Consider the following 17,634-nt stretch of genomic DNA (forward strand, 5'->3'; position numbering starts at 1 on the left):
AGCTACAGCTGCCCAGAGCCACACAGGTCTGGACTGTAAATGATGATCACACAGGGTGCAGGGCGCAAGCCGTGTTGACCTAACCCCGCTTTAATGATGATATTTTAGCGAGTCAGTTTGTCCCAGAGTCCCTCAGACCCACTAACCGTAAATTACCTCCTTCACTCTCAAGCTTGTCATGAACAAGTTGGTCATGATTTACTACTAGCAAGTAAGCACTTTCCTTCCAAAAGGGAACATATTTTTCTCATCATGCTCCATTCATTTTTGAGTGTTCGCTTATTGTAATTATTCACTTTTCAAGCCTATGCCCCAAACATCCACACACAAACACACTCTCGGCCGCAGTTTGCCCAGAGTCAAGGGTGCATTGAATCCTTCTACTCTTGGCAACATCTACCTTGTTCTTGGTTCACTCATTGAGCAAATGTTAATTAAGCACATGTATGTCCAAGCAGATGCTTTCTTATTTTCATGGAGCTTATGTTGTAGAAGTCTAGATCAAGACTCTTCCCTTATATTTCCCAAATTGGCAGTCGTTTCATCATAAAGTGCACCTTAAAGGCACCTGAGTAATCTGAATAATATTGTGGACTGTCATTCTGAAACCAATGGAGTTGCTCCCAGACAGCCAGACAAGCTGTACGTGATAAACGCTAAGGTGCCCAGGGTAAAACCAGCTTTTTCTGGAACCAAATGAACTTTCTAGCTATTGTATTTCCCAAGTTAGTGACCTAATCCTCACTATTGAACATATGTTCTGTTCTTTACCATATCTGTATCTATAAACTCTAATTGAACTCTCAGTTAGAGAGTTGGTGAATGAGGGCATTTCAAAACAGGGCAGGAAAAAGTATTTTTCTTCCACTATATCATTCAGCTTTGACAACTGGGGATAAATTTAGTAGCTCTGAATCCTTTCATTTCTGTTAAGATGGAGTTTTTGCTGGCATACTAATTATATTTCTATGCAGGGTTAAAATAACCCTTCAGAGTGTGCATAATCCCTTCCTATGTGTACAATATTAAATAATTAGTTTTACTTAAATGAGTCTAGTATGCTAGAAGAATTCTCAACAGTTTTGGTGGTTGATACCCATTTTAAAAGTGCCTTAGGAATTAAAGTCTGTGCACAGTGCCTTACATCTAAGCAGATGAGGGTATGTTTGTAGCCTAGAGAAGCCAACTTTTTTACAAATGGAAATTTGGAAATCCTTTTGTGTGTGTGTGAAAGAAAAATAAGAGGAAAAGAGCAACCGAGTATCAGACAGGAATATCTGCTGTGTCGATAATTTTAGTGGCACAGCACGCTTGTAGATGGATTTGCCTGATAATATTTATTCTTCAAGTGATAGTTGATGCATATGAAGCAAGTTTACATAGTCCCTAAAAAGGAATATGGCAATATAAAGACATATTTTAAAGAGACTGGGGCAATCTAATAATGAGTGATACTGACAGAGTAACACTCAGCAATACGGGTAGAGTTAATCCAGCCAGCCAGCCTGCCAGCCTCCTGCAAGTCATTGAAATTAAAGCTCCTAGGATAAATTCATTTCTCCCAAGGGCCAGAAATGAAATTTAAAAATAAGTTTTAAGCATACTAAATATTTTGATCGTCTGCTTTCTGAAAACAAAAGTTGAGATTGCCAGCCTGGTTTCCTGGTTCTAGCTGAACTCTTGCATATATTTATTTACTAACATGTAGAATTTGAAATCCCAAACCACCTCTCCTTTTTAAAAATCACTCCTTTTTTCCCTTTTCTTTGGGACAGGACCTGTTTACACTGGGCATGTAAACGCAATCATGGTCAGGTGGTCTCTTACTTGTTAAAATCAGGAGCTGACAAAGAGATTCTTACCACAAAAGGAGAAATGCCAGTCCAGTTAACATCAAGAGGAGAAATCAGGAAGATTATGGGAGGTGAGGCTGTGTTTTGGGGCAACTTTTGATTTTGTCGAATTAATTTAAGACTTGTGTTATTATCGGCTGCATTCTTGATGCCATTCAACTAGTCTGTTTCTAAAAGAAATGACTGTATTACTATGCCAAGATAGTAATTCCATGCTGTTTCTGGAAAGGTAGGCATTATAAGGTTTTATTTTATTTATTTTTTTGCTATTGAGTGCCTTAAGTTGTACTTTGACTCATTGTTTCTTGGTAGCTAATCAGCAAAGGGTGTGAGAAGGCTGGGAGCACTGCACAAAATATGGAACGCTTTACAAATTTGCGTGTCATCCTTGCGCAGGGGTCATGCTAATCTCTGTATCGTTCCAATTTTAGTATATGTGCTGCCAAAGCGACAAGGTTTTATTTTTTTTAGTCTGTAAAATTTAAGGTGATAAAAATGGTAATCATAAACCTAATGAAATATTTTTTTTTACTTCAAGAGGCACTAAACACTGACCAAAGTGTTTCTCTTATACCAAAGGACATTAGCATTCACAAGACACTCTTTCCTTGGTAATTTTTAAAGGGCTATGTAAAGGTTCTGTGTTTTCTTCTTTTTAAGTGGAAGATGATGATGATGGCGACAACCTCCCCCAGCTGAAGGAGTCAGAACTGCCCTTTGTTCCCAACTATTTGGCGAACCCAGCTTTCCCTTTTATCTATACCCCTGTGGCAGAGGATTCGGCCCAGCTGCAGAATGGGAGTCCCTCCACACCTCCTGCATCACCCCCTGCAGATGGATCACCTCCATTACTCCCCCCTGGGGAACCTCCCCTGCTGGGGGCCTTTCCACGGGACCATACCTCTTTGGCACTGGTTCAAAACAGGGATGTGTCTGCCCCCTCCGCTATACTCAGAACACCAGAAAGCACAAAACCGGGTCCTGTCTGTCAGCCGCCAGTGAGTCAGAGTCGCTCACTGTTCTCTTCTGTCCAGTCCAAGCCACCAGTGTCCCTGGAGCCTCAAAATGGGACATACACAGGACCAGCGCCAGCATTCCAGCCATTTTTCTTCACTGGAGCATTTCCATTTAATATGCAAGGTAACCCCTTATCAGCAAACAGGCTCTGTAAAGAGGCAGCCGGTGTCCAGAGGTTTAGTGCTTTACTTCCTGGTTTGTTTGTTTTTTTTTTGAGGGGTGAGGGTTGGACTTGAGTATAATTACAGATTTACAGAAAAGTTGAAAGACTCGTATAAGGAACTGTCTTGACTCAGATTCACAAATTGTTTACCTTTTGCCCCATTTACTCTGAATTATTTAAGTGTGTGTTTCCTAAGAACACAGATAGTCTCTTAATAATTGTACACAGTACAACTATCAAATTTAGGAAATGTAATCTTGATATACAATACTGTTTTTTAATCCACAGACCATATTTAAATTTTGTCAGTTGTCTCAACAATGGCCTTTGTAGCTATCTTCACACCTTCCACTCTGCCCCCTGCCCAGGATCACCCATTAGTTATCATGTTGTTTTAGTCTCGTTTAATCTGTAATATTTCCTCAGCCTTTCTCTATTATTTTGTACCTCAATGTTTTTGAAGGGTCCAGGCCAGTTATGTTGTACAATATGATTTCCTGTCATTCTTTTTCTATTTATTAGTTGGTATTCTACTGTAAAGAAGGGATTTCCCTTTCCCTCCATTCATATCAGTTTAAACTCAGATTCTTATTGTACTCATTGTGTTATACTTTATTACTGTTACTTTGATGTTCAAATTATGCCATATTTGCCCAGAGGGAGCTTCTTCAAGCCAGTTCTTGTATCACTTGGACATGGCCCATCATTCTTGGAGCATTTCCTTACTTTCTGGTGCAGTAAGATGTTTACTTCCCAAACCAAAATGCCTCCCTTATTAAGGGTACTGAACTGAAGTCCTGGTTAGACTTTAATTTTCATTAGAAGCTTTTTGCCCTTTTACTGTTTATTGCAAGGAGTTTCATACTTCATAAAGACCTTTAGATCCTCAATTGTTAAATCTGTTTAGAGTAACTCGTGTACTCATATCTTACCCATGCCGTCTTTCACCTCTCTTCTTCCCCTGCAGTGTAGCTTGACTCCCAAACCCATTCTTAGCCTTTACCTCCTTAGTTCCAGTGGCAGAAGTAAATTATCCTTTTATACAGCTGTGATGGTTGTCCTCTCCCCAACCCCCCACCTCTTTTTACTTGGTGAACCACAGCCTTAGATGTAGGGAAGACAATGCAAGAAAATGTGCCAGCAGAGCCAGAATTAGGCCTGAGCAAACCTGGCTGATGGTGTTTGGTTTTTCTCATTGGGTGGCACAGACCTTCAGCATGGGGCATGATTAAATATAATATAACCATCTTCTGGAAAAGATCTTAAATGACATAGGCTGACTATGCCAGAACCATTCATTAACATGTATCCCTCTTTTTTAGAGCTGGTACTCAAGGTGAGGATTCAGAACCCATCTCTTCGAGAGAATGATTTCATTGAAATTGAACTGGACCGACAGGAACTCACCTACCAAGAATTACTCAGAGTGAGCTGCTGTGAGCTGGGTGTTAGTCCAGATCAAGTGGAGAAGATCAGAAAGTTACCCAATACTCTGGTAAGAAAGGTAAGGCAAGTCTGTTAAACATGAGTGGTTGGTTGCTTTTTGCATTTGGAAAACACCCCGTTTCCTCCTTGGCTATCTGAGTCATACTTGAAGAAATGAAAAGATAAGAGAAAGGGAGCAAAGGGTGGTTTTCCGAATGTAATTGCTGAGCTTTCTTTCCCTCTACTGGGTCTATAGAGACATTGGCATTTTTGAAAGTTGTTGGCTACCAGAGAGAATTTTCTGAATTAGCATTCACATATACCTGTTCTCGGCTATTTCTATAGTGAACTGTAAGGATTACCTTAGTGCACTGTCAGAACCAGGGTAAATTATAGGGCAAACCCACATACATGTGTGGTCCTCCCAACATCTCTGGGTTCTCTGAACATCAGGTTTCTGGCTCCTCAGAGCCCCTGAGGAAAACTGATTCCTGCACTGCCTTTCCCTTCAAGGTGTGCTCATCACCTTGATCAACAGCAGCTGCTGCTAAGGGCTTCCACCATTCCAACCCCGCGCATGCCCCTGGGGACTTCCCTGCACTCTCACTGACAGCCTGCCACAAGGATTTCTCTTTTTTTCTTTTGCTCCTAGGCTTTAAAATGAGCCAAGATACTGGTATCAACCCAACAAAGCACACCAAACATATAGAGACAAGTGGCTCCTTTTAATCTGTTTAACCTATTTTTGTTTTAGGATAAAGATGTTGCTCGACTCCAAGATTTCCAAGAGCTGGAACTGGTTCTAATGATAAGTGAAAATAATTTTCTGTTCAGAAATGCTGCATCCACACTGACTGAAAGGCCTTGCTACAACAGGAGAGCTTCAAAACTGACTTACTAATGCAGCAGGGACTTTTATAACTGAGCATTGTGCCAGTGTGCGTCACCTCTGGGCCAAGGACAAGCCATTGATCTAAACGCCTTGGATGCCCGGGAGGGCCCCTGGTGCCACTGAGCAGTACCCACTCACATTGTTCTGCCAAGGTAGGAAGCCCCTGACCCCCAAGCAGTGGTGCCACTCTTCCAAGCTTCTTGGTGCACAATAAACCTATTGCTCGAAGCTGTGAACACCCGAGAAGTGGCCTGGAGAGGCAGAAGCGACGGTTCTCTATTCAGTGTGTTTTACGTGCAGCATGTAAGAGAGTTGTCCAGGCAGACGCTGAGGGAGCAGAGCCTATTTCTAGCCGCTCCTGTTGACAGTGCACCTGAAGGGCCAGGATGTACCTTTCTTGGTGTTGCATGCTCACAACTCTGAAATGTGAACTAACTAGAAAGGGAAACTGGGGAAAGCACAGGTACTGGACAAATGGGCTTTAGTGTGTCTTGTGACTGAGGTTTCATATAACATACTTATAATATTACTCAGGTTAAAAGTATTTAAGAATACAGTTACTTAATTGTAAATATGCTGTTAACCAAAAGAGCTTCCCCTCCCCCACTTTTTCCTTTGTAAACATTCATGACTGTTTCTGTCTCTAGTCTGCCATTGCCTGTCATCATAAACTGTCATCGCTGCATTAACTCCCCTTCATGGTCACTAGAGGGCTCTCCAACGCTTTCCAAGAGAGCAACTGCCTTTTTTTTTTTTTTTCAAACTCTAAAATGATTCTTGTCATCTCTCTGTTTAATTGCACTGAAAGAGAAGAGCACAAACATTGCCTGTCCATGTTCTCCACTTTCATTTTCCACTAGAAATGAAAAGCAATTTTTGAGGCTGAATCTGTTGCTATTTTAAAGGTTATTATGGGAAACTGAGCTAAAGGAGTTAGCATCTTTATTTTTGTATCAAAGATAACGGTTATTTTGAAATTATTAGGATTTTTACACAACTCTGAAATCTGTTTCTTTTATAAACAAATTGTTTGATCTTAGGGATCTCCCACTACCCACACCGATCCACTTAACGAAGTCAATTGTGAGGCTACACCAGGCTTTGTTCTGGAAAAAACAAACACACCTGATTAAACTCTTGAGCATGACATAAGAATTTTTTAAAAGAATGCAGTCAAGGATTCTTTTTCTTTCCTTTAGTATCATCAGTGTTAAAAGAAAAGCCACGTGTCTTGTTAAAATAGCTTAACTTCAGAAATAAGAAGGAGCGCACTTAGGCGAGCAGGGGTTTGAAGCCAGCTGTTGAAGAGCCTCCCTGTCTTAAGAAGCTTTTTCCCCATAGTGCCTATAGTTTCCAAAGAAACTTAACTTCCTAACTGTGTTAATTTTATTGGAACATGATTGAGAAAGAATGTGCAGAAGATGTCAGTGGAAGCGAACGTGGTGCTAAGATGACAGCCTCCTGCTGCTGCTGAAATGCTGAGATGAGGCTGAGGTGTTTTCAAGGCCAGCTTCATGGAGTCACTCTGTTCAGTGACTTACCTGTATTCCACCAATTACTGACGGTGACACACTTACCCTTCCTTGTATAGTGTTTGCACAGCAAAGGTTATTTATTACTCCCTTTCTTTCCAGTACTTTAAACAAGAAACCTCCCTTGATTTCAACCAATCGCAAGCTAATTTATCTAGCCATACTAACCTTTTCTCCCCTTTCCTTAGAAAAAAATTACAATTGACTGATAAAATTAAGGCTAGTTCTACCGGGAGGAAATAAATTCAGTATTAATTCATGTCTAAATCACTGGGATTAAATCTCTTCCAGCCAGCCATCAGAGACTCTCAGAAGCAGTGGAGGCCCCTGGCTGGGAAGTGGGAAAGAGTATCTTTCCAGGGCTTAAGAAACAGGGAGCAAGGGTCTTGGCATCTCAGGTGAGAGATGGGCCCTGCATTGACTGGTCTCTCTCCTCCTTTATAAAGTCCTCTGTGGTTAAGTGACTCATATGTATGGCTGTAGGATAATACTGCACAGTTGCTGGTAGGTGAGTTTGAAGTCTTAATCTATGCATTCAGAGAAATATTTTTATATGCTTTGTGTAATTTATAACAAAGATTTCTTTTTAGCTTTGTTAACTGTGAATTCACCCCTCCTCCTCCACCGCATATTTCAAGCATGTGTTCACACTATGTGTAAACATTTACTGAAGATTTTTTTCCTTGTGCATTGCTGACTGTTCAAATATAACAAGTATTATTAAAATTAAATATTAACTGACTGAGCCCATATTCTTTAGTTTTGACCTTCTTGAACAGCAGTATATTTCTAATCACGGGGTTCAAATTGTTGGACAGCCCCAGGGATAAGACTCGCCGGAGGAAGGATGGAAGGGACCATTTCCCACCTGAGCCTGCATCCTACTGCTGCTGCTGCGGTGCTCATGCCTTATCAGTGACACCTGGAGACAGATATTCCGTGCAGTGTCTTTCCTCCCAGTTCACAGCAGTCAGCTTCATTTCCCCAGAGTAGCTGAGCCAGCTAGATGGAGGTCATCCTCTATTAACCACATTTTTTGATTATCCTATTTACTTTACACAACTGAGCCTCTCCTTTGGGCTGTCAGCACCTGTCAGGGCCTCAATGAGCTCAGAAGCAAACTCCCAAGACAGGAGAGGAAATACAGCCTTACACCTTCGAATTTTTAGTTGACAGTGATGCCGAGTGAATCTGCGTTTCTGTTGGTTTAGGGCAGCCAGAGCCTCACAAAGCAGACGTCATGCCAAATTGGTCTAATAAATCAGGGAGCATAGCAAAGACCTTTTCTTAGCACCAAGCAGAGGCAGAATAATTTGGGCATTTGTGCTTTCATACTTGCTTTATCACAAGGATGGAAGTCTTCTTCCATACACTCATAAACATCCTGGGCAGAAAGAGCCTGCCAAAAAAAAAAAAATGTGATTAACCTTTAACAAATGGTCCTGCAGCTCAGGCTGACCCAATGCACGCAGAAAAACCAGATCAAAGGAAACATCTCCGCACCTACTGCAAACCATTTAGGGTGGGGGATGATCAGAAGCCATCACCCACCACCAGTCACATCATACTAAGAATAAAGGTAGAGGAAATGAGAGAGGAGATAGGAAAACTTAGTAAGGTAACAAAGAAGAGATCCATTCCAAATATAAGGCCTTGTGCAGGTGGACTCTGACCCGTAGAAAATAAATGATTGGCTTGCTCAAGAAATCAAATTTAATTCACCCCCTCACCTCGTTTACCAGCCTGGGACTGTCAGAGCAGGGGCAGCCTCTGGACGGCTCGGTGCCCCTCCCACATTCAGCTTCAGCCGGACTGAGGAAGATGAATGACTTGGAGGCCTCACTGGTTATGGGGGCCTGACTGGAACAGGCTTCTAAAGGAGCAAGGAAATTAAGCACCATGCACTTCTCAGCCCCTAGAGAAGCAGGCTTAGAGGTCTGAGGGATGACATAAACATGAAGGTGTTCACAGCAGCTTTCCCAAGAGGCCTTGGGTCAGATTTCAGGGGCTTTATTTCTCACCTTTTTATAATATCTGCACAGCAGAGCAGGAACGACTGGCAATGACCCAGAGAATTTTGGCTGTGAAGACAATATTTCCAGCCCAAAGCTCTTAGGTCTACAGTCTTCAGATAATTCTAGCCATGCAGATGTGTATAAAGTCAATTTCCGCCTCTCCCTGTTCCTCCCTGCCTCCTGCAAAGGTCCTAACCCCCACACCTGTGACCAAGCAGAGACAGCCTACATCAGGCTCTACATGTTCACCACGTAGCTTCATTACACCAGTGCTCTATTTTTAATGGATTCAGGCCAGCACTCCAGAGTACAGGACTCAGTTCCTAGGGACAGCCTGACCTGGCAGTCTTCTGTTCCAGTAGGAAAAAAGCTTTATTAAAAAAAAAAAAATACTTCAGAGTAGAAAATATGAAAAGTCATAGGGGGTAGGGAGGTCATTCCATGAAATGAGTGAAAACAGTATAGTGGGGAAATCACACAAGATTGGGTATCAGGACACCTGGGCACAAGTATGGGCTCTGTGCCTCAAACCAGCTTTGACCTCGGACACGTCAGGCACCTCTTGGGCCTCACATTCTCATCTACAGCGTTTAGCACGGTTACCCGATGAGATGCTTTACAGGCAAAAATCTCACAAATACCCCCAGCATTTGCCTTCAGGTCCATTCTGCAGACATATTTGGTATCCTTTCCCTTCCTGAGGAAAACCAGGAGTGGCCAGGAGGAAATCCCGGGCATATATTTTAGGCAAGTCCAGCGTCTCTGGCCATCCCGTAGAAGATGCCTCTGGCTGCAATGAGGTTGGTCGGAGAATCAAATTCAGCTACTGTCCCTTTGTCCAGGACCAGGACCCTAGCCAAAGAAAAGACACGGTCAGGTCTCCATCAGCCCAAAACTGGCCTCATAGCCCAACCCTGCCCTTCTGGGTGTGCTCAAGCCCTGCAGTGACATGCCAACCCTCCCACTTCAGTCAACCCACCCAACGCAGCCGCTACACCACATGTGCACACTTGCAAAGCTGGTTATTTTAGCCACTCCGTTTGCTCTCCTGGCAGACGAGGCGGTTTCTGGGATCAAACACAAGAATCCTATTCATCTTTGCTAGTCGGGGCTCCGAAAACCTTCGCTAATGAGCCTTTACCCTCGCCGGGGTCACAGGACTGTGCGCAGGGAGCCACGGGCCTGTGTGCTGGGCCCTGTGCGCTTCCATCTGCTTTGTGCCAACTCACAAAGGCACACGGCGGGAAACCGGGCTGCAGTGAGGCCTGACACTGGAATCTGGGGCTTTGGCTGCAAAATCTGGCTGCTGCTGATGGGTGGATCTCCATCCCTTCCGCATCCCTGCCCTGCACCCCCCCACATACACACATAGTCAGGCCTGGGATTAGATTATCCCGCCAATTAATCACAGGGTGCACCTGGCACAGAGCCAACGAGCCGGCTCCCAGGGCGAGGATGGAGTAGAAACAGCTCTCCCAAGCCTGAGGAGATGCCTCTCGATAGGAGGGTGTGAACCACAGTTTCCCCACCTATGAGGTGCCCAGAAACGTGTCCTCGGAAGGAGTGTGTCTGTGGACATCACCGCCTGGCCACTGCCTACACTGGCGCCCAGGAGGCTGCCCCTCCCTTCAGGGGCTTCTCATCGCTCTTAGGGTATGGACTGAATGCTTGACCAGGTCCTAGAAGTACAGCATGGTGGAGCCTGTCCCCTTCCTCCCTGTCACTTTGGTCCTACTGCCCTTTTCACCCTTTGTACTCCAGCCTCATGTGCCTTCCTACCTCACGGCCTGTGCATGTGTTGCATCCTTTGCCTGACCTTTTCAGCCCCCTCCCTACCCCATCTCCTGCCCTGTTCCCAAACTCCTATTCATCCTTTTGGGCCTGGCTGGGGGCTTATCTTCCCTTAGGAGAGAAAGTGTCCTGGCTGCCCTGGGTGAACTGGCTTCCTCAGGCCCACACACGGACCCCTGCTTCCTTCCAGGCTCTCATTACACATTCAATAGCATGATTATTTGACTAATTTCTGCTGGCCCCACTAGAATGAGTAACTCCCCACTCCCAAGGTCAGTTGGAGGCTTTCTCCCCTCAGGGCTGCTGGTGAGAACCATTTTCAGTTAGGCCTGGGAACAGATCCTCTCAGCCCAGCCCTGTCCCTCATCTGGACACAGGGCCCAGCATTTCCTGCCCACCCTCCCTACTCTTCTCCCAGTGGGGTCCTGGATGGGAGTGGGGTGGGGGTGGAACAGACAGACCAAAGTATGGGGCAGTCTCAGCCCAAGCCCCTGCGGGCTGCGTGGGCACACTTATGAAAGAGAGGTAAGGGCTGCCCATTGCCTGTCCATGGCACAATCCCTGTGTCCCCATGCCCTATGGGTGCTTATTTTGTGAGCGAAAGTCTGTCAATGTACTCCCACTATACTCCTTCAGCATAGATTGGTGGCACTTTGAGTTCCCACGTCTCCAAGGGGGCCAGCCTGCCGTGCCAGCACCGGTTCACTTCTACGAGGCTTCTGAGTCACCCGGCCCCACCTCTTATTCTCTAGCACCACACCTTGACATCGGGCACAATGAGGGAGGAGGTCACAGTTTTTCCTTTTGGCTGAGTGAGTTGCCTCCTCAAGGAAGCCATAAGATTCTGAGGGCAGGGCTCCTTCCCAATCCTCTGAGGAACTGGTGCTAGGGAGGATTACAGTAAGGGAAACGAACGATTCCCGGGATCACCTGCACTTTTAACGCTTTATTTTGTTGACTCTTCTACAGTCCTGAGAGACGGAGGTTCATGAAGGTTTTGCAGAATGCTCAAGGTCCCACATCTCTCCTACATCCAGATGACTTTAACCTGCCTGCCCCTTCCTGATGGCCCAGGTGACCCCACCAGGTCCCTCCCTGCTTGGGTTCCGGTGCATCACCTGGTGTAGTCCATGATGGTGTTGAGCCGGTGTGCGATGGTCAGCACCGTGCAGGTCTCAAACTGGATGCGGATGGTAGCCTGGATGAGGTCATCCGTCTCCAGGTCAATGGCTGCTGTAGCCTCGTCTAAAACCAGGATGCGGCTCTTGCGGAGGAGGGCTCGGGCCAGGCACACAAGCTGCCGCTGACCCACACTGGGAATGGGAAAGGCAGACAACTCCAGCCAGGTGCCCCCAACCTGTCCCCAGGCTTTTATTCCCCAAACTCTTTCTGTCTCTACTCCTTTCCAATGGCCCAGGACTGGCTTTTCTGTCTAACCTCTTTCATTTCTGCCTCCACCCTGTCCTCTTGCAACAGGAGTTGGAATCAAGGTCTGGACACCAGAGGGTTAGAGAGGCCTTGGGGGTAGAGCCAGTGCTCCACAACACTGACATCTCCAGTCTGTCTCTTTCCGTGCTTTCTTCCCCACCTCCCTCCTCAACTAGGGCCGTGGTGCTTCACTCTATCAGTCATTTACACCTTAGTAAGGACACATTTAAATGGCTCTTCCTGGATATTTGCATACATTACACCATCTTGCTGAGCCTAATATGACATAATTCAGTCATCTCCCACTCTCATGGGAAACACAGGCCAGGGCTCTGCTGTGGTGACAAGGAAGGGGCAGGGCCGGGGAGGACCTGGGGGACTTTCCATGTCTGGTCACTGGGAAAGTAGAGGAGGGGGCGGGATGCATACCTTCAACCTCCTGCCTTGGAAACCAGGGCTAGTGAACAAAGCGGGCTGTGTTCCCAACCACAGAAGCTGCAGCACCCCCACACCCAAGGACAAATACCTTAGTCCTTCCCAAAGGGGTGAGTCACCACAGCCCGAGTGAAGGCCAGGCGCTCTCCCTGGCCCATTCCCGCAACTAATGAAGATTTTGGCAGCAGAATGAGCCGCCAAATAGAACTCAGGGCTGATTTATGGTGGGACTGGCACAGGATACAGGTTATATTTAAAGTGACTACAAGCTCAGTGCGGGAGGAGGGGAACCAATTTCTGTCTCAGATCCTGGTATACGTGGGGATGGAGGGGATCCTCTGCAGGCGGTGCTGATGGCAAGAAGGGACGGGAGAATGGGCCAAAAACCAACTAGGGGTGCAGGCTCTGGAAGCCTAGGCTTATCCACCAGCCACCCCCAACATGAAATCCCGTTAAAATGCACATTCAGTCTTACAGGGCTGCCTGGGGAGGTGGGGGTGTCTCGCTGGTGGCTATAATGCAGCAAGGAAAGGTTTGGGGCAAAAGCCCTCGCTTCCCTGAGTTCCTGCCCCTCCCCTTGCTAGCTGAGCAGCAACCTTATACCATGGAGCCTCACTTCTGGCCCACAGAGCTGTAGTCAAGATTAAACAAGATAGTGGAAGCCAAAGCGTTGGCAACATGACTAAGTGCTGAGCAAATGTAAAGGTTTTTGTTTGTTTTTGAGGTCTGGGGAGAGTTCCGTGTATGGACCGAGTAGAAGAATAAGAATAAATACAAGTAGCTCAATGTCTCAGGAGTGAATCTCGGCTAAGTGCCTTCCATTTCATCACAACGACCCTAAGACCGCTCTGTTCAAATGGTCACCAATGGCCACATGTGGCTATTGAGCACTTGAAATGTGGCAAGTCTGAATTTGGGATGTGCTGGAAATGTAAAAATACACATGGAATTTCAAACATAGTAAGGAAAAATGTAAAATACCCCTAGTAACTTTTATGTCAATTACATGTTGAAAAGATAACCTTTTCAATTTATTGGGATAAATAAAGTACACTATGAAAATTTATTTCACCTGTTTTTTTTCCCCCTCTTTTTAATGGGGCTACTAGAAAAAAAATTAATTACACATACATGGCTCACATTATAGTTTCATTGGGCAGCATGGTGCAAAGAGGTATGAGACTGTTATTACTCCCATTTTAGAGTGAATGTAAAGGAGGCATATAGAAGTTAAGCAACTTGCCCCAAATCACACAGCTCACACAGGTATGGGACTCTCAAGCCTTTAGATTCAGTAAGAAGTGCCTTCTGGCACTCCCTGATACACAGCTCAGCGGCTGGGGATATAACATCTGAGGCTGTAAGAAAGCAAAGGAGGGCCTGAAAGAGCTCATTTTGCCCACTCCTAAACTACAGAAGAGATTGATTGCATCCATCTTGGAAAATATCTATGATTTCCCCTAAAACACTGCAGGTTTCCTTTCATCTGCTCCACAGGTTCAGTCCACAGCATGCCTCCCCAGGCCAGCATGGCATGGACGACCTAGAGGACAAGGCTGAATAGGGCTTTGGAATCTCCCAGACCTGATTCAAGTACCAGGCATGCCTTCTCTCAGCTATGTGACTTTGGGCCTGCCTGTTTCCTCATCTGTGAAGTGGGATCTCTGGGCTTGTGTGAGGAATCAGTGAGATAGTGCACCGTGCCTGGCATACAGAATATGTTCAAGACAAAACAATGCCCCCCTAAGTGCACCCAGGCAGAGATGGGAGTGGGGAGGGCACGAGGGGAGTAGCCTTGATTCCATGGCATTTGATGCTAGACCCCCAAGCTCTAAAGCAGCGGTTCTCAACCTTCCTAATGCCGCGACCCCTTAATACAGTTCCTCATGTTGTGGTGACCCCCAACCATAAAATTATTTTCGTTGCTACTCTATAACTGTAATTTTGCTACTGTTATGAATCGTAATGTAAATATCTTTTTGTTTTCCGATGGTCTTAGGCGACCCCTGTGAAAGGGTCGTTCGACCCCCAAAGGGGTCACGACCCACAGGTTGAGAACCGCTGCTCTAAAGGGTGTGCTGTTTCTGACCCACCCACTCCCAGCTGTTACCTCAGATTCTCCCCTCCCTCTGAGCACTGGAAGTCCAGGCCTCCCGGCTGGGAGCTCACAAAAGTGTGCAGGTGGGACAGCTCCAAGGCCCGCCATAGGTCTTCCTCTGAGTAATTGTCAAAGGGGTCCAGGTTCATACGCAGGGTCCCTGAGAACAGGATAGGGTCCTGGGGACACAACAAGGCTTTAGACGGGAGGCCACATAAGGCACCATGGTCCCCAGGGCCAGGGAAAAAGAAAGGATTGAGGGGGCAGCATTTCCACTCTGTCCCTAGTCCTCCAGGAGGGAGGCAATGGCCAAGGAGATAGAAAAATGCCTGTGGGGCAGTGATAAACCTCAGCTTTGCCAACCACAAAATCCTCCGCTAAAGCAGAGACCTAGCACTAATCTGACTCCCAAGTGTCCAGTCAGCAGAAAAAAAATACCCCAGAGGAGCCAGGAAGAGTGAAATGTAATTCATAGCTGTGAAACAAGGAAGCCGGGGAAGAATATCTCAGGGATGGGGAGGCTCTTCAGGGGTTCGATGTTCCTGGCCTTATTTGCTGGCCCAGGAGGTTGAAGGGTAGGTAGGGTCTGACTGGGCCAGTGTACATCTGACCCTTCCAGATCCATGATAGGTGGCCACTCTTTGGCTCTGCTCTTGCTGTCTGGCTCTCCAGTCTTCCAGACAGGGGTCCAAGTCTTGGACCTTAAGCTATAGAACAGGGGTGGGGTCTGCCCCTCAGGGTCACTGGGCCAGTATGGTCAGTTCATGTCAGGCTCATACCTGGGGGATGATGGTCAGCCGAGAACGCAGGTCATGGAGTCCAATGTCTGCCACGTTGAGGCCATCAATGAGGATTTCACCCTCTGCGGCCTCCAGGATGCGGAACAAGGAGAGGGTCATGGATGATTTGCCAGCTCCAGTGCGGCCCACGATCCCCACCTGGAAGGGGTGGGGAGGGGCTTGTCAGGGAGAGGCTGACGGGTCAGCAGGGACACCTGCAAGACTCCTCCAGAAAGGCCAAGCAAACATCCGGGCTGGAGCACCTGCTCTCCCAAAGACCCACACACCCCACGAGTATGGCCACTTCCAGGCACAAACCCACCCCACGCATACCTTTTCGCCACCGCGCACGTGCAAACTCAGGTCCTTCAGCACCAGCTCCAGGCCAAGCCGGTAGCGCACAGAGTAATTCCGGAACTCCACCTCACCCTTCTGGGGCCAGTTCTCAGGAGGCCGGCTGCCCTCAACCACCCAGGGGGCCTGGCCATGAGGAGAAGACAGGTTCTGCGTCAGGGTGGCACCTTTCCCCCAGCCTGGACCCTCCCGCTTGTCAGTTTCCTTCTCTCCCACGGTCCCTGGGGGAGAGTCCTGGTGCTCCTGTGGGCCACCCTTGTGGGTCAATGAATCCTTTATCCCTCTACCTTTATTTCCTACAGAGTTGCTCCGAAACCCCACCCCATCCTGCCCTCTCCTCCTCTCTCCTTGTGCCCATTGCTCCTGAGCTGCCTCTCCCTGCCTGCCCTCGTTCCGCCTTTCATCATTCAGTATTACTGAGTGGCTACTCTGTGACAGGTACTGGGGTCACAGTGGTGAGCAAGACAAAGTCCCTGCTCCCCTGAGGCTTCTATTCTGGTGTAGTGAGGCATACAATCAACAAACAAGCAAATCTACATACTGTAAGAAGAGGATGAGTACGGAGAAGCGCTTAGTGTGGCTGTACTATACCGAGTGGTCTGGGAAGGCTTCCTGGAGGAGGTGATATTTAAATAAAGACCTGAAGGAAGTGAGCGCACAAGCCAAATACATAGCTGGGGAAAGGACATGCCAGGCAGAGGGAATAGCAAGTACCTCCAGGTATGTTCTAGAGCACAGGGGCAAAGGTGAGAGGGAGGAGACAGGTAGTTGGCGGCCCCATCACCGGGGCCACAACGGCTTTGTAGGCCATTTTAAGGACTAACATGAAGAGCCATCAGAGAGCCCTGTACAGAGGAATGATGTGATTTGATGTGTTTTTAAAGGATCCCTCTGGCTGCCACCAGGTAAAGGGAGAGGGGAGAGTGGAAACAGAATGACTAGTTAAAAGGCTTTTAAAATAAATTGGGCATAAGATGATGGTGGCTTTGAGACAAGACTGACTGCATAATTTGGGAGGCCCAGTGCAAAATGAAAACATGGGGCCTTTTATTCAAAAATTACTGAGAATGTCCAGGTGGCGACAGCAGAGCATTAAACCAAGTGAGAGGCCCTTCTAAGTGTGGGGACCTGTGTGACTACACAGGTCACATACCCATGAAGTCAGCCTTTCTTCATGGCAGAGGAAGCCAGACTGTTAGCAGTCAAAAAAGCAAAACAACCAGAATAGACCGCTCTCTTGAGGGGGTGACAAAAGAGTGGGCAGCAGTGTTGGGGGCAGAATTATTTAGGATATGGAGACAGAATTACATGTGTAAACAGGGGAAATGGGAATGCTAAACATAAAGAAGGAGAATTTGAAGATGCCAGTAAGTAGGGGGTGATGGGGGGCGGGGATGCTTGGGGAAGGTTTGGGTAGATGGGGGCCTTAAGGGCAGCAGAGGCCAGGCTGGAAGGAACAGGTAGAGTGGGGACTCAGTGGAGACTGACAGGACAAGTGCTCGAGTCACAGAAGCCATGCCTTCCAAGGAGATAGGAGGGGTCATGTTGTGAGAGGTAGAATTAGATGAGAACAGAAAAGTGCCTCCTAGGTTTGGAACCAGGAAGCTCATTGGTGAGCGGTTTCAGTGGAGTGATAGGGCCAGAAACCAAGACTGCAGGAGGCAGATGAGCTAAAGGGTGATGAGGAAGTGGGAAGAGTGTGTGTAGACCATATTTCAAAATAAGCTTCACGGGCCGGCCGAGTGGCACATTAGTTAAGAGCTGGCTTGGAATGCCAGAGGGCCCTGGTTCAGATCCCACATATGAGGGCCAGTGACACTGCCCTCTACAGCTAAGATGCTGAACAACAGCT

At 46.8% G+C, this 17,634-nt stretch overlaps 2 protein-coding genes across 8 annotated transcripts in view; one reads left to right on the top strand and one right to left on the bottom strand.

Annotated features, from left to right (window-relative positions):
• The window catches only part of ANKRD40 (ankyrin repeat domain 40), a 10,907-nt gene extending 3,284 nt beyond the window's left edge, over positions 1-7,623 (top strand). Inside the window, exons 2-5 of one of the 2 annotated variants that reach the window (XM_019638566.1) lie at positions 1,776-1,924; positions 2,514-2,993; positions 4,356-4,528; positions 5,213-7,623. In XM_019638566.1, coding sequence (XP_019494111.1) covers positions 1,776-1,924; positions 2,514-2,993; positions 4,356-4,528; positions 5,213-5,359 — 949 coding nt within the window. In that variant the 3' untranslated portion in view covers positions 5,360-7,623. Of the gene's footprint in view, positions 1-1,775; positions 1,925-2,513; positions 2,994-4,355; positions 4,538-5,212 lie in introns of both variants that reach the window. The other variant, XM_019638564.1, reaches the window with a different exon arrangement.
• Positions 6,095-17,634, bottom strand: part of ABCC3 (ATP binding cassette subfamily C member 3) — a 46,795-nt gene continuing 35,255 nt past the window's right edge. For 4 of the 6 annotated variants that reach the window (XM_019638556.1, XM_019638553.1, XM_019638555.1 and 1 more), the window contains 5 exons: positions 15,762-15,908; positions 15,429-15,587; positions 14,662-14,828; positions 11,807-12,001; positions 6,095-9,749 (listed from right to left, as the gene is read on the bottom strand). In XM_019638556.1, the coding sequence (XP_019494101.1) occupies positions 9,641-9,749; positions 11,807-12,001; positions 14,662-14,828; positions 15,429-15,587; positions 15,762-15,908 (777 nt within the window). In that variant the 3' untranslated portion in view covers positions 6,095-9,640. Of the gene's footprint in view, positions 9,750-11,806; positions 12,002-13,903; positions 14,095-14,661; positions 14,829-15,428; positions 15,588-15,761; positions 15,909-17,634 lie in introns of those variants that run through there. The other 2 variants (XR_002123549.1, XM_019638557.1) reach the window with 2 other exon arrangements.

This window comes from Hipposideros armiger, unplaced genomic scaffold (assembly GCF_001890085.2).
Source record: "Hipposideros armiger isolate ML-2016 unplaced genomic scaffold, ASM189008v1 scaffold_40, whole genome shotgun sequence".
Lineage (NCBI taxonomy): Eukaryota > Metazoa > Chordata > Mammalia > Chiroptera > Hipposideridae > Hipposideros > Hipposideros armiger.